This window comes from Giraffa tippelskirchi, chromosome 12, assembly GCF_054371585.1.
Source record: "Giraffa tippelskirchi isolate mGirTip1 chromosome 12, T2T-mGirTip1v1.2.pri, whole genome shotgun sequence".
Lineage (NCBI taxonomy): Eukaryota > Metazoa > Chordata > Mammalia > Artiodactyla > Giraffidae > Giraffa > Giraffa tippelskirchi.
This window is the reverse complement of record NC_137286.1, coordinates 120,505,552-120,522,050: the sequence shown is the minus strand read 5'-3', so window position 1 is coordinate 120,522,050 and position 16,499 is coordinate 120,505,552. Positions and strand designations below refer to the sequence as shown.

Genomic DNA, 16,499 nt, shown 5'->3' with positions numbered 1-16,499 from the left:
TTAGAATAGTGCCTAGCCCATTGTAAATGTTAGTTTTCCTTTTTCTTCCCCCTCTGATACATATGAAGACAAAATGATTAGAAAGACTATCACCTAGCTGCAGTAATTACACCAAACAGGGTCTGGAAGGATTCTTTCAACTGGTTGGAATCTTTTTATTATGTTTTCAAGGGTAATTGAAAAGTCTTCTAAAGCATCTTGAGCTTGTAGCTGGTTCAGATTTGCCGGATCCTGGGTCTTCTACATTTCTGTCAATGTCTTCACCATTCACATGATCAACCTCTTTGAGTTTTCTGACTCCTCACATCTTATATCCAACCCATCAACAAATCCTGCTAGCTCTGTTTTCAAAATACATCCCGTCTATAATCCATTCCATTCAGTTGCAAGGCACCACAAATTTCAGCCCACGATCACTCATCAAATCTTCTTTTCCTGACTATTCTAGTCTATCATTGTCTGTCTAGTCTATTCATAGTCTGCCATACCACTTTCTAGTCTATCTTGAGCATCCAGAGAGATCTTTTTATGTTTTTAGAATGAGAGGGGTTTTGTGTGTGTGTGTGGACCATTTTCTTTCAAGACTGTTGAATTTGTTACACTATTGCTTCTGTTATTTATGGTTTACTCTGGTTTACATAAATAACAGAAGCAATTTATGTTCTGGTTTACTCTGGTTTGCATAGATAACAGAAGCAATATTGTAACAAATTCAATAGTCTTGAAAGAAAACGGTCCACATTAAAAAAAAAAAAAAAACCCTCTCATTCTGAAAACATAAAAAGATCATTCTGGATGCTCAAGATAGACTAGAAAGCGGTATGGCAGACTGTGAATAGACTAGACAGACAATGATAGACTAGAATAGTCAGGAAAAGAGGATTTGATGAGAGATCGTGGGCTGAACCTTGTGCAACTGAGAGGAAAGGATTATAGACGGGATATAGGAATCTTAGTTCCCTGACCAGGAATCAAACCTGCAACTCCCGCACTGAAAGGTGAAATCTTAACCAATGGATCACCAGGGAAGTCCCTGGAGTGATTTTTTTTAACATAAAAAAGATGATGCCATCTCCCTGTTCAAAATATTGCAATGGATTTCCTTAAAGAAAAAAAATCACACTCCTCCCTGTAACTACATCTAGACTGGTCTGGACCACTCCAGCCAGTCTTAAGAGACTTCTTTTCATCTCTTCCTCTCACTAGGCTTATGTTGACCTCAGGGCCTTTTGTATTTGCTCTTTCCTCTGCCTAGAATGAAGAAGGCAATGGCAACCCTCTCCAATATTCTTGCCTGGAAAATCCCATAGACAGAGGAGCCTGGTAGGCTGCAGTCCATGGGGTCGCGAAGAGTCGGACACGACTGAGAGACTTCACTTTCACTCTTCACTTTCATACATTGGAGAAGGAAATGGCAATCCACTCCAGTGTTCTTGCCTGGAGAATCCCAGGGACGGGGGAGCCTGGTGGGCTGCCATCTATGGGGTCGCACAGATTCGGACAGGACTGAAGCAACTTAGCAGCAGCAGCAGCTGCCTAGAATACAGTCTGCATGGCTTACTCTTTTATTTTAGTCAAATCCCTACTGAAGCTTGCCTCTTGTGAGAGAGACCTGACTGGTGGTACAGGGGTTAAGACTTTACCTTCCAATGCAGTGGGTGCAGGTTGGATACCTGGTTGGGAAGCTAAGATCTCACATGCCTCACGGCCAAAAAAATCAAAGCATAAAGCAGAAGCAATATTGTAACAAATTCAATAAAGACTTTAAAAATGGTCCACATCAAAACTATCTTTAAAACAAGAAAGCACCCCAAATTTCATTACAATTTCTCAGTTCAGTTCAGTCGCTCAGTTGTATGTGACTCTTTGCAACCCCATGAACTGCATGGAGCACGCCGGGCCTCCCTGTCCATCACCAACTCCCGGAGTCTACCCAAACTCATGTCCATTGAGTCAGTGATGCCACCCAACCATCTCATCCTCTGTTGTCCTCTTCTCCTCCTGCCTTCAATCTTTCTCAGCATCAGGGTCTTTTCAAATGAGTCAGCTCTTCGCATAAAGTGCTACAAATCCTGTGGACACCATATTAAGTATTTGTGTGTTCTTTATCTTGCCTCCCTCACTAGACTGTAAGCTCCATGGGAGCAAGGAGTTTGCCTTGTTCACTGATAGGCCCCCATACTCCAAATGGTATTGGCAAATGGTGAGTATTGAATACATGTTTGTTGAATGAGAAAATGAATAAGCAGAGTCATGAGCCAGCCCATTAATCCAGAGGTCACAAATTAGAGGCTAGTCTGACACATAAAATTATTTTGTTAACATGATGTTTTTATCTGTTAGTGTTTTTGTTTTTTCAAAAATATGAATTAGTTGACAATTTTTATAAATTGTGAGATTTTATATAAACATTCCAATTTGGGGATAAAAATCAAGATATTTTAGTATTGGGGATTTCTTATCAACAATCACATCGTGTTTATTAGCAGGGGCTCCTTTTAGACAGGATTTACCCCAGATCCCTCTGCCCTCTATTATTTCCTGACACCAGTGACTTTCTTGCACCTGGCTACCTTCACTCTTGCGTGATCTGCATGGCCTTGCAGACTTTCCGACCCTAGTAAAAGCATATTTGCTGTAAGTTTGCCAACATTTGTCTACATGTCGGTGTAATTTTTCATGTCTGTCTTAGAAATGAAATTGGTCTCATGCTGGAGCTCTGAGTCATATTCATACTGAGACACACGTTTCAGCTTTGGGTGCCGTTCTAGTTGCCAGTCACCCAGCATGACAAACTCTACAAAGAAATGTTACAAGTAGAAGAATGGAAAGACTTAATTATGTTTCAAAGTAGTTTTCAACTTTGGAAGGTTATTCTCTAAAACATTAAAACACATGTAGATTTAAAATTTTATATGTTTACACATGTAAAACATATGTAGATTTAAAACAGTTTCTTATCAAACCACTTAAACATTTGACCCAGAGGTTTACCTAATGCGATTCATTTACTTTGTGTATGGGGCATACCCAGTTGTCCTACAAAAGAAAATCATGAGTTTAACAAAATATGGCTGCATAGTTAGTTTGAAATGAAAATGTATGTACCGTAGCACGAACTAAGTCATTTTGCTCACTGAATAACCAGTGCCTATGTATTTTAGGGACTTGAATACTTAGGCATCTGCTATGTGTCAGGAACTGTGCTAGGCAATTGCAGAAGTTGTATTCTGTCTGATAGGCTAGGGGTTGCAGACAGGAAAAACTTAACAAAACAAACAAGTATACTATACTATACACAATAGGAGTTAATAAGTGCTGTAGGTGTAAAGGAAAGTGGAGTAGGAAGATGGAGATGCGGAGGCCTGATCATTTCCTATCCTTAACAGTGTGGTCATGGGAGGTCATATTGAAAAGATGAGACTTGAGTAAGAGCTGAAAGAAGTAAAGGTTTTAGCCAAGTGGATCTGTGGGGGAAAAGCCTTTTGGGTGAAGAAAGGACTCAAGTGAAGTCTTAAGGAAGAAGTGTGCCTTGTGTTGAACACATGCTGAACAGTGTGCTGACTAACAGTGCAGTTGACCAGAATGAAGAATAAGTACCCAAACACACACTCTGTTCTTCATAGGAGTCATCTGTGCTTAGTCGCTCAGTCGTGTCCAACACTTTGCGACCCCATGGACTGTAGCCCACCAGGCTCCTCTGTCCATGGGGATTCTCCATTCTCTTCTCCAGGGGATCTTTCCAACCCAGGGATAGAACCCAAGTCTCTTGCATTGCAGGCAGATTCTTTACTGTTTGAACCACCAGGGAAGCCCAAGAATACTGGAGTGGGTAGCCTATCCCTCCTCCAGGGAATCTTCCCAACCCAGGAATCGAACCAGGATCTCCTGCACTGCAGGCAGATTCTTTACCAGCTGAGCTACCAGGGAAGCCCAAGGAGTTGTCTAGTCTCTCTAACTAACGAACACTTTTCACCTATTTTTGATTAATCTTTATTTTGATTTGGCCACCAACTGAGCATTGAAGACTTCATAAGAGTACAAGAGGCATTTTCAGCACTACAGGTTCAATTTCTAAAAATTTTTTTAAACTGAAATATAATTGTTTTATAATGTGTAAGTGTCTGCTGTGCAATGAAGTAAATCAGCAATATGAACACATATATCCTCTCTCTCTTGAGCCTCCCTCCTACTGCCCCCCATGCCACCCCTCTAGATCATCACAGAGCACTAATCTGAGCTCCTGGTGCTATACAGCAGCTTCCCATTTTTGTAAGGAGAGCTTAAGCAATTGGCCCCTGTTGGCCCTGCAGTAGAAGAGACCATGACCCTAAGCTCTTGTTCATGTGTAGCTAATTCTCCCGAATTGGCTGCCCTTTCATGGTTGCCAGCCCAATCTCTTGTTCCAAATATCTAACAAACGCAGGTGATTTTCAGAGGAGTCCATGAGAAAAAGAATGAGAACTGGAATTTGTCATTTTACTCCACAAGCTCATTCATCTCCACTAAGTAATACATACAGTTCAAGAGCACCCTGTGAACATCTCCCTAACAGAGCTTTGTGTCTCCTCAATGCAGCTGCTCGCCAAAGACTGGCCCTTTGGGGTTGAGATGTGTAAGCTGGTGCCTTTCATTCAGAAGGCCTCCGTGGGCATCACTGTGCTGAGTCTATGTGCTCTAAGTATTGACAGGTAAGAGCATGTCTCGAAGCGACGTATATCCCGACCACGATCCTAGTGGTTGCTACGTTACTTAGAAAGTAAACTGTAATTCAATAAAAACCAGGCTCTGCCAGCTTGGCAAGTGATTCTGTTTTGTTCTTCAGGTATCGAGCTGTTGCTTCTTGGAGTCGGATTAAAGGAATCGGGGTTCCAAAATGGACAGCAGTAGAAATTGTTTTAATTTGGGTGGTCTCCGTGGTTCTGGCTGTCCCTGAGGCCGTGGGTTTTGATATAATTACCAGTGATCACATAGGAAATAATCTGAGAATCTGCTTGCTCCATCCCACTCAGAAAACAGCATTTATGCAGGTAAATTTTACTTTTCTTTCCCTTTTCTGTTCTTGCCTTATAAATGTTTAGCTATTTTCCCCCAATCTCCTCTTCCTGGGAAATTATTCATTTATGAATGTTTTTAGCATAAATTAAAAGTGTAGGTCCCAGGACTTCAGGGTTAATAGTGGGACTAATGACCCACACTGCAAGAAGCTAGGTCATTACTTCTCCAAGAATCCCCTGGTTCTCAGGAATACAGATAAGCCAAGTTAACATGAGAGAATCGATTGGAATTTATAGCTTTTCTACTCAAATTCACATAAGAACTGGCAGCTACAACATATTTTGCATTAAGCAACACAGCAGTCATTGGAGGGAGTGTGTGGTTAAAGGAATGATCAAGTAGAAGTCACCCTGGTATGAATCAGTTCAGTTCAGTTCAGTCGCTCAGTCGTGTCCGACTCTTTGTGACCCCATGAACTGCAGCACGCCAGGCTTCTCTGTCCATTACCAACTCCCGGAGTCTACCCAAACCCATGTCCATCGAGTTGGCGATGCCATCCAACCATCTCATCCTCTGTCATCCCCTTCTCCTCCTGCCCCCAATCCTTCCCAGTATTAGGGTCTTTTCCAATGAGTCAACTCTTCTCATGAGGTGGCCAAAGTATTGGAGTTTCAGCTTCAACATCAGTCCTTCCAATGAACACCCAGGATTGATCTCTTTTAGGATGGATTGATTGGATCTCCTTGCAGTCCAAGGGACTCTCAAGAGTCTTCTCCAACACCACAGTTCAAAAGTATCAATTCTGCGGCGCTCAGCTTTCTTCACCGTCCAACTCTCACATCCATACATGACTACTGGAAAAACCATAGCCTTGACTAGACGGACTTTTGTTGGCAAAGTAATGTCTCTGCTTTTAAATATGCTATCTAGGTTGACCATAACCTTCCTTCCAAGAAGCAAGCGTCTTTTAATTTCATGGCTGCAATCACCATCTGCAGTGATTTTGGAGCCCAAAAAAATAAAGTCTGACACTGTTTCCACTGTTTCCCCATCTATTTCCCATGAAGTGATGGGACCAGATGCCATGATCTTAGTTTTCTGAACGTTGAGCTTTAAGCCAACTTTTTCACTCTCCTCTTTCACTTTCATCAAGAGGCTCTTTAGTTCTTCTTCACTTTCTGCCATAAGAGTGGTGTCATCCACATATCTGAGGTTATTGATATTTCTCCCGGCAATCTTGATTCCAGCTTGTGTTTCCTCCAGCCCAGCATTTCTCATGATGTACTCTGCATATAAATTAAATAAGCAGGGTGACAATATACAGCCTTGACATACTCCTTTTCCTATTTGGAACCAGTCTGTTGTTCCATGTTCAGTTCTAACTGTTGCTTCCTGACCTGCATACAGGTTTCTCAAGAGGTAGGTCAGATGGTCTGGTATTCCCATCTCTTTCAGAATTTTCCACAATTTATTGTGATCCACACAGTCCAAGGCTTTGGCATAGTCAATAAAGCAGAAATAGATGTTTTTCTGGAACTCTCTTGCTTTTTCAATGATCCAGTGGATATTGGCAATTTGATCTCTGGTTCCTCTGCCTTTTCTAAAACAAGCTTGAACATCTTTAAGTTCACAGTTCACGTACTGCTGAAGCCTGGCTTGGAGAATTTTGAGCATTACTTTACTAGCATGTGAGATGAGTGCAATTGTGCGGTAGTTTGAGCATTCTTTGGCATTGCCTTTCTTTGGGATTGGAACGACAACTGACCTTTTCCAGTCCTGTGGCCACTGCTGAGTTCTCCAAATTTGCTGGCATATTGAGTGCAGCATTTTCACAGCATCACCCTTGAGGATTTGAAATAGCTCAACTGGAATTCCATCACCTCCACTAGCTTTGTTCATAGTGATGCTTTCTAAGGCCCACTTGACTTCACATTCCAGGATGTCTGGCTCTAGGTCTGGTATGGATAGATTGGTAGAAATCTACATGACTTCATGAATCTTGGTATGAATAACAAGCCTGTCCTCTCTCTAAAGGGAAAGCTGCCATTGCGAAAAACTTCATCTTGTCTATTTATTTAGGAGTGTTTAATTAGGAAATGGGGAAAAATAGCAATGCTGGTCATCAGAAAATAGGCCCTAAGTGGAAAAGGCTCTCCCCAACAGAAAGGGTGAGGAGAAGTTAATGCAAAGGAAGTGGGTCCAAGTGTCACAAATAATTACTTTCTATTTTACACGTAAGTTTATATAATACTTTATGTATATGTGTATAGATCATGGTAAACAAAAGACTAAAGAGGGGCTTTAATGGGAAACTGAGAATGAAAATGCTGTTTCCTTGTTTCTTATTAGTTACAATGGAAAAAGTACCGCATGGGTGTGCGCTAAATCTCAGTCTTCTCCCACTCTTTGCGACCCCATGGACCATAAGCCACCAGGCACCTCTGTCCATGGGATTCTCCAGGCAAGAATGCTGGACTGAGCTGCCTTGCTCTCCTCCAGGGGATCTTCCTGACCCACAGATCGAACTCGCATCTCTTATGTCTCTTGCATTGGCAAGCGGGTTCCTTACCATAAGCACTACCTGGGAAGCCCAAAGTACTGCATAGATTCCATGATTTCTGTTCCAACAGAGACATATCTGGAACAACAATCTTTAAAAGGAAAAGGAAAAAAGAACAGAGAAAGAGTAAGAGAGAAGTCATTTTATGAGCAATTTTGATTTTTAGTTGATAGTTTAGATGTATACATACCTGAGCTAAATGATTACTCTAGACCTCTTCCTACCTGCTTTCCCCAGAAACAAACTTGTTAAAAAGTGAGAAATTCCCCAAAATACTAGAATATCTTTACACATCCAGATGTGGTATTTCACACAAAGAATTCCTTTCACTTATGTGAAGACAAAAATATTTGAGTTATCAAGTATTTAAAATTTTTCCCAATTGCTTACATTTTTATATATAATTATAGCACACTGCTTTAGAGAATTGAAACACCTTTTAGGAAAAGTTTGCTTCACTTAATTTAACCTTTTGTTCAGCAGACAAAAAATTCTACATTTTAGAATAAAGATTCTACTGAAAGAGTCTACATAGTATTTATAAAATGGATCTCCTTTAGAGGATTATTCCTTGGTGAGCTTTTTTTAATATACAGAGGAATATTAACTATAACATCCTTTCTTCCCCATAGTTTTACAAGACAGCTAAAGACTGGTGGCTATTTAGTTTCTATTTCTGCCTGCCATTGGCCATCACTGCATTGTTTTATACCCTGATGACCTGTGAAATGTTGAGAAAGAAGAGTGGTATGCAAATTGCTTTAAATGATCACTTAAAACAGGTAAGGAAATAGAAATATTTGCTGACTCATGATTACAATTCCAATTATGAATATGAAAATTATTGTGGTGATAATAAACTAAAAGTTTCATATACTAGAGCATAATTCCTTTTTCTTAGTCTGATATTTTTAATATGTTTATATTATTTATCTGGAGATATCCTATATAATCTAAAGGAATGTAAAAAGAGCCATCACTTTTTTAGATAAACCATTTTTTACTGGAGTATAATTGCTTTACAGTGTTATGTTAGTTTCTGCTATGCAGTGAAGTGTATCAGCTCTATGTATACATATATCCCCTCCCTCTTGGACCTCCCTCTCACCACTGCCCCATCCCACTCAGCTAGGTCATCACAGAGCACCGAGCTGAGCTCCCTATGTTATCCTGCAGGTTCCCACTGTCCATTTACACATGGTAGTATGTTTATGTCGAACATAATCTCCCAGTTCATCCTACCCTCCTCTCCCCCACATGGTGTAATAGGTTCATCTGTACCATTTTTCTAGATTCCACATATAAGCCATTACTTTTTAAAGATGAATCGCTAGGATGAGAGGAAGGGCTGGCTAGTCAGGGGGGTTGAAATGGACATGCACACACTGCTATATTTAAAATGAACAACCAACAAGGACCTACTATATTAGCACATAGAATTCTCCTAAATGTTGTGTGGCAGCCTGGATGGGAGGGGAGTTTGAGGGAAAAGGGATATATGTGTATGTATGGCTGAGTCCCTTTGCTGTTCACCTGAAACTATCACAACATTGTTTATTGGCTATACCCCAATAAAAAATGAAAAGTTTAAAGAAAAAGATGAATCTCTAGTCATTTAGATTCTAATTCACAGTAACTATTCAGTTTAAAACTCTGTATCCTGAATTTTTACAAATGCCACTGACTTTTTGTAAACAGTATTAAACATTTTGTTTGGAAAGAGAGAATGCTGTGATTATCATGAGCCATCCATTACAGTGTCTGACTGTGGTTTTATTTCAGAGACGGGAAGTGGCCAAAACAGTGTTTTGCCTGGTCCTTGTCTTTGCTCTGTGTTGGCTTCCTCTTCATCTTAGCAGGATTTTGAAGCTCACTCTTTATGATCAGCATGATCCCCGTAGATGTGAATTTTTGAGGTAAGTAATGTAACATAGAAATAGTTATGTAAATAACTATGCCATTCAGAAGGTTTTCCACTGATTCCTTTCATTGGCAGGAAGAGAGAGTACCATTTTTCTAATCCTTAGGGAGCAATTTAAGATGCCCCCCCCCTTTTTTTTTTACCTTTACTTCTATTTCCAGTGGAGAACTAAGGGGAGCTTTGGAGAACACTGAGAATGGAGAGCCAGGGCTGTCCAAGTGAGTGAGTGGCATGATTGAAAATATCAGATCTGATTCTCCATTGCACTTTGTAAATCTTTTCTTTTTTAGACAGCCTGGACACTTACAAAATAGATTTCATTTTAAGGCAGAGAATTGAGCGTGGGAGTGGGAATGGAGGTTAGGGAGATGACAAGGACAGAGACTAAAAGAAAGAGAGAGAGGCAAAGAGAGAGAGAGACAGAGAAAGATCAGAATCAGCAAAGACTAGTGATAAAGTCAAAATAATTATAAATGGGTAATTTTTTAATTTATAAAACACAAAAGTCTGTAAAGGACATGTGCTCATAGCACAGAAATAAATTTTTGTATTATTTTTGCAGCTTTTTGTTGGTATTGGACTACATTGGCATCAACATGGCCTCCCTGAATTCCTGTATTAACCCAATAGCTCTGTATTTGGTGAGCAAAAGATTCAAAAACTGCTTTAAGGTAAGAGAGTATTTGAAAATCAAAAACCCTTTTAATCTGGTGTCAAATATAACCCTTTCAAACTATTAATATTTCTATCCAGAGAGATCTAGTCAGTTGTTTTATAGTTTTCCCTTGTATTACATGATAGATGATTCTTTAAATATAAATTTTGCTCATAAATCACTATAATTGATTTCTCCCTACAAATCCCAGTCAACCATTCAATTCACTACTGCCTCAACCAATCAGTTTTACTCATAGAGTTACTCAGAAAATGAATAAAAAATTACATTCATTGATATCTGAATGCTATCACATGATAAAATAAGAGCTACACAGGAATTAAATGCACTATTCCCCTTTTTGGAAGATTTTGAACTAGGTAGCACAGTGGTAATTATACCTAAGTTAGTCTTCTTTTCATATACAGGTGAGAATTACAAGTCAAACAAAACAGCTTAATTCAAGCTCTACCTTCACCTTTCTGCCTTCATTCTATAGCAGTGTCCCTTGATATAGAATACATGGAATTATTCCTCATTTGGCTGCTTCCATTTGTATGTAACATCCATCCATTCATTCACTCCTTCAATTACCTAGTATGGAATAAAATATTCTTTCCCTTATATCCACTTGTTCCTGGTGTAACCAAACCCAGGTTGGCTGCTGGCTGCTTATACACCAATAATTCCAGAGGCAAGTGTTAATAGAGAAGAAAAATGCTCTCATCAGAAAAGCCAGCAATCTAAGGAGATGGTGGACTCAGGTCCAGAGACCGACTCCAAAGATTCTGTTTAGCCACGACAATTTTTAAAGGGAAAAATGGAGGGAGAAGAATCTCAATGAATCATCCAGGCAGAAGGTTGGGTTCTGCCTCTCCATGGAAGGCAGACTGTCTGGCTCTCTCTTCAGATGTTATCTTGCCAAGTGATTTGCTTGCAGGAATCCTTGGGGGGACTACTGTGGGTACAGACCTAGTCCTACTTCTTTTTATCTAGGAAAAGAATCAACAGATCAGGCAAGGCATCTTGTGCACTCAGTTGAGCATTAAGTCAGGAGTTAGTTTCAATTGCTTAGTGATCAAATGCCTAGGGGTGTGTTAGTCGCTCAGTCATGTCCAACTCTTTGTGACCCCATGGTCTGTAGCCCACCAGTCTCTTCTGCCCATGGAATTCTCCAAGCAAGAATACTGGAGTGGGTTTCCATTCCCTTCTCCAGGGGATTTTCCCAACCCAGGGATTGAACCTCAGTCTTCTGCATTACAGGCAGATTCTTCATCCTCTGAGCCACCAGAGAAGCCTATAATTAGATTCTTTTAAGCTTAGAAGTGAACAGAAATAGGCAAACAGGAAAGGGACAAAGGAGCTGCTTTCAGTTCCTCACTGTCAACCACCATTCCATTTCTATGGGATTAGGGGTGAAGTTCTAGGGCACCATATTCTCAGAGTGGAAGACATCAACATGAGTCTGTAGCATCTCTTCACTGACAATTTTAGTTGTGTACTGAAATATATGGGTGGAACAAGCTACAATTATTTTGATGCCCACAAAGTTACAGATTATTATGTATGCATGGGTATGGTAATATTTCCACTTGCACAGGAAAAAAGCTTTGAGTTATACATTTATCAAATATTAAGAGTATTTCTCAAGTAATCAAGAGTAAGGATCCAAGAATTGAGGGCTTTCTATTTTCATTTTAATTAAAAGATGAAGAAGTTTAATTATGTACATTTTTCTTCAGTGTAGCTTCTAGTTTAAAAAATTATCATCTACTACTTGTGTCATTATATGTTTTTAAGGGGAAAATAAGAGGGCATGGCAAGAAAGTAACCCATGAATTGCTGTTCATGCAGAGAAAGCCAGAATTCTGGTGAGCAGGGAGGATTGTGACAGTATAACTTGATGTAAACTTATAACGAAGTTACTTGGTTTTGTGCAGTCGTGTTTATGCTGCTGGTGCCAATCATTTGAAGAAAAACAGTCCTTGGAGGAAAAGCAGTCGTGCTTAAAGTTCAAAGCTAACGATCACGGATATGACAACTTCCGTTCCAGTAATAAATACAGCTCATCTTGAAAGAAGGAATATTCATTTTCTTTATTTTGGACAGAAATCATTCAAACAAAGAGGTGTCTGCCAAAGTGAAACAAAACAACGTGTGTGTTTGCACAAAACAATGTACAAATGTAAGAGTGATTATTTTCTTCACACTCAAGAGTTCCACATGACATTTGACGAACTGTTTACAGCATGAGAAGACAAGCAGTGAGAATTAAGAAAGCCTCATTGTGAAAGCACTTAATTCTTTACAGTTAGCACTTCACTATGTTATAGCTCTTCAGAACTTCTGGTCTATTCATACACCACTTAACATTTAACTTGTTCACTCAGAATCCCTGTGAAAGATGTTTATTTTTGTAAATTAAGATGAATCTGATGTAAAGGAAAAATGTGTCACTGCAAAACAGAATTTTTAGATGAAATTTAAATTACTCAATTTAAAATTTTAAAAATCTTTGAAAGGAACTTTTTATTAATAGTCTCACACCACTGGTGGGACTATATTTGGAAACATGTGAAAGTAGTTCAGCTGGTGTATTTTTGACATTAGAGACATATTTAAATGATCAGGAGGAAGAATCAGAGAGACTGAGGTTTTTGAAAATCATACAACTTTACATTCAGACAGGATCAAATGTCACAAAGGGACAGAGAGAGAAGTTTGGGAATTCTATCCTAAAAGACTGCTCTGAAATCGCCTATTCGTGTACTTGGCAAAGAAAGGACTACCTACAATTTTTTTGAGGATTATTAAAGCATTCTTTTTTTACCACTGTAGTTTAAATGCTGTACGTTTAGTTTTGTCATCTGTAAATACTTAGCTACAATACACAATGTGTAGATGATTAAACAGGGCAGGCCCCGGTGTTCATACCCTTACAGTGGAGAGATGCCAGTAACCCCATCATGGACAGAATTTGAGTTGCCTGGAGCATTGACCATACGGCAAAGGAGACAGCAGCATCTTCTCTGCAATTAAGACAGTATCTGGCATATGTATCATGTGATAGTTAAAATACTGTCTCTAAGATCATAGCCATTACAGTCAGTGTAGCAGTCACCTTTAAAGCTTATTACTAACTTTTATATTATTTTTGTAAATAACTAATAGGAAAGAGTTCTGGATGCGGTGCTTTCCTGTCACAGGCAAAACTGCTATATGAGACTGTTTTAACTTTGTGCATTCTTGCCGAATTCTTTCATCTCCCCAGCAAAGTGCCTTAGGTTAACTCAGATGAGATGTGTGTGAAAGTATGTACGAGAGAAAAACGGAAGACAGAGGAAATGAGAAGGGGCGGGAGGAGGCCCATGGGGACAGATTCCCATTCTTAGCCCGATGTTCGTCATTGCCCTTTACATCAATGCAAAAGGTCCTGATTCTGTTCCAGCAAAACACAGTGCAATGTTCTCAGAGTGGCTTCAGGAACAAATTGGGCCCAAGAGCTTTAACTCTGTCTTAAAATATAACAGAGTTTCTGATTTTTTTTTTTTTTGGTAACCCAGAGCCACATGTTGGGAATAAACAAGCAATGCTGCTTTCCAGCACCTAGTGTGATGATACCAAAAACCCAACAATGCCAGAAAGGAAAGACAAGTCATGGATTCATATACCACGCGGAATTTATTTATACATCACAGTCTTGTTTATTAATGTCTTCCCAATCACATTTTCAGATCCTTGTCATCACAAAAGACATTTCAAACTTCGGATTTTAAATTAACTTTGGGTCACTACTGTTTTCAGTTTGTTAATGGACTTTTTAATTCCTATTTAAATTTGAGCTCATTTTGTGACCATTTCATTTTGTTTCTTCCTCATTTACATTATTTTTATGCCCTTTCTCTGTGTCAGAATCATGGGCTGTAAACATCTTTCCAAATTTTAAACTGCACACAGAAAGTATATGCATGCATTATTTATAATGAAATCATGTTCAGTAGCTTTTCTAAAAATGGTTGATTCAAAATTTTAATAGACTGACAAAGGTTGGTAAGAAACAAACATGATTTCTCAGCATAAATGAAATCAATATGGGGAAAGGAGCTTCTGTTTAATTTTCAAACGTATTTTCTAGTATTAAGGACTGCATAACATAACAATGGACAAAAGTAGTGTTAACGTGGTTGTAAAGCTTAAAAGACTTATGACACTTTTAGATTTTCTCTTTTATATTTGCTAATATGGATGTGCGTTAGTATTGATAGCTTACAACATATGGCCAAAGGAATACAGTTTATAACAAAGCATGAGTATGCTGTAACTAACTTTATAAAATTGTAATATAACCATGTAAAATAATTATATATTTTGTGTTTTCTGAGATCACTTAAAGTGGCAACTACTATAGTTGCTAATTCTTTATGATGTAAACAAAATCAATAAAAATTTAAATTGTTTTTGAAAAAGACCAGATTATTTTTCCAATGTGCAAGCAATAATTTATTAAACACTAATTTAGTATTAAAGTTTAAAGGAAATATAAATGTCACAAATGGACATTACTTATGTTAAACACACAACCATCAAGAAAATATGAAAGTTGTTAAATTAAAATGCCAAGTTTCGGTTAATGTTTTATTGTTGCGAGTAACCAGATACATATATACATTCAATTTTCTGAGGTTATCTGATTGATAGTTGCCAATGACACCTTATGTCTTTCCACCTCTGGTTTCTTGCCTGGGGAGCATTTCATTGTCTAATCATTACTGTACCATAGATGAAAGGTGAAAGGCTGAAATGAGATTTTGGAATCACTCATTTCATTTCACAAGCTCCTTTTGAGTGTTTACTAAGTGCAAGATAGGATGAAATTAAGAAAATAAGAGGTAGGTTCTTACTTGATAGGAGATAGAAATGACAGCAAAAATTAGTACAAGACAAAATGAAATGACCACTAAAAAACTGTGTTTCGCACCTCTCACGGTTCACATGCCTGTATCTCTCAGTACACAATCTCTTTCTTCCCCTGATAAAAATAATCAAGAATTTGCATTTACTCTTTTACCAAAAATTATCTCAAACTCAGCCTAGTGTTCCAAAGGTTTGTATGAGTTATTTCTCACCTTTTCTGAATGTCAGGCTGCCTAATCTGAGTTGGGCATTTTGAGATATGCTTGTGTGCTAAGTCACTTCAGTCACATTCGACTCTTTGTGACCCTATGGACTGCAGCCTGCTAGACACCTCTGTCCATGAGATTCTCCAGGCAAAGATACTGGAGTAAGTTGCCAGGTGCTCCTCCAAGGGATCTTCCCAACATACGGATAGAACCCACATCCATCTCTTATGTCTCCTGCATTGGCAGGTGGGTTCTTTGACATTGGAGCCATCTAGGAAGCCCCTATCTATTTTGAGATATAGATGTTCTGAATTCCGGAGCTATGTGAGGAGTACAAGAAAGCAAAACCCAGGCAGAATCCTCTCTAAGGATTCAACAAAAAGCCTACCTTCTCTTGAACTATATAGTTATCGAGTCAGAATAATAATAATAATGCCCACATGATTCATGATAGTAAATGTAGGCAAAACAAATACAATTTAGGTTCTTGGAAAAAACCCAAAAGACCTGGCAGCACTAAGATGGAAATGTCCAGAAATCCAAACAGTGCAGAGGCTAAGCTCATGAAGAATGATGTATCTGGCTGGACTGACTTGCTTTCAGTCATTAGTCAGCCACAGAAGTGACAACATTAAATAATCAACAGACTGAATGTGTATACCCAAATCAGAAAATCCCAGTGAACACTTCCAGAATGTAAGGCTCACCAGCCCAGGGAATAACCCCATCATGGTAGGAAGGCAGCATGTGTAATGGAAAAAACTCCAAATGTAAAAAAAAAAAAAAAGTGATATCCTTGATTGTTTCGACACTTTGGTTGATCTCAAACAAGTTAGTTAACATCTCAGAGTTCCAATTGAATTATCTGTAAAATGTAGATATTAACACTCCCAGACTAACTCTTATATCAAATCAACACATTTATAGCATTGTTGTTCTTCTGTTGCTAAGTGGTGTCAGACTCTTTGCGACCTCATGAACTGCAGCGTGTCAGGCTTCCCTGTTCTTCACTATGTCTCGGAGTTTGCTCAAACTCATGTCCATTGAGTCAGTGATGCCATCCAACCATCTCTTCCTCTGTCGTTCCCTTCTCCTCTTGCCCTCAATCTTTCCCAGCATCAGGGTCTTTTCCAACGAGTTGGCTCTTTGCATCAGGTGACCATAGTATAAACCTGAGCTTCAGGTTCAGCATCAGTCCTTCTAATGAATATTCAGAGTTGATTTCTTTAAGGATTGACTGATTTA

The 16,499-nt window shown here is 38.9% G+C and overlaps 1 protein-coding gene across 3 annotated transcripts in view; it reads left to right on the top strand.

The window, feature by feature from the left end:
* Positions 1-14,600, top strand: part of EDNRB (endothelin receptor type B) — a 30,534-nt gene extending 15,934 nt beyond the window's left edge. For 2 of the 3 annotated variants that reach the window (XM_081550052.1, XM_081550051.1), the window contains 6 exons: positions 4,579-4,691; positions 4,826-5,030; positions 8,191-8,340; positions 9,341-9,474; positions 10,042-10,150; positions 12,075-14,600. In XM_081550052.1, coding sequence (XP_081406178.1) covers positions 4,579-4,691; positions 4,826-5,030; positions 8,191-8,340; positions 9,341-9,474; positions 10,042-10,150; positions 12,075-12,209 — 846 coding nt within the window. In that variant the 3' untranslated portion in view covers positions 12,210-14,600. Of the gene's footprint in view, positions 1-4,578; positions 4,692-4,825; positions 5,031-8,190; positions 8,341-9,340; positions 9,475-10,041; positions 10,151-11,184; positions 11,191-12,074 lie in introns of all 3 variants that reach the window. The other variant, XM_081550053.1, reaches the window with a different exon arrangement.
* The last annotated feature ends 1,899 nt before the right edge of the window (positions 14,601-16,499 follow it).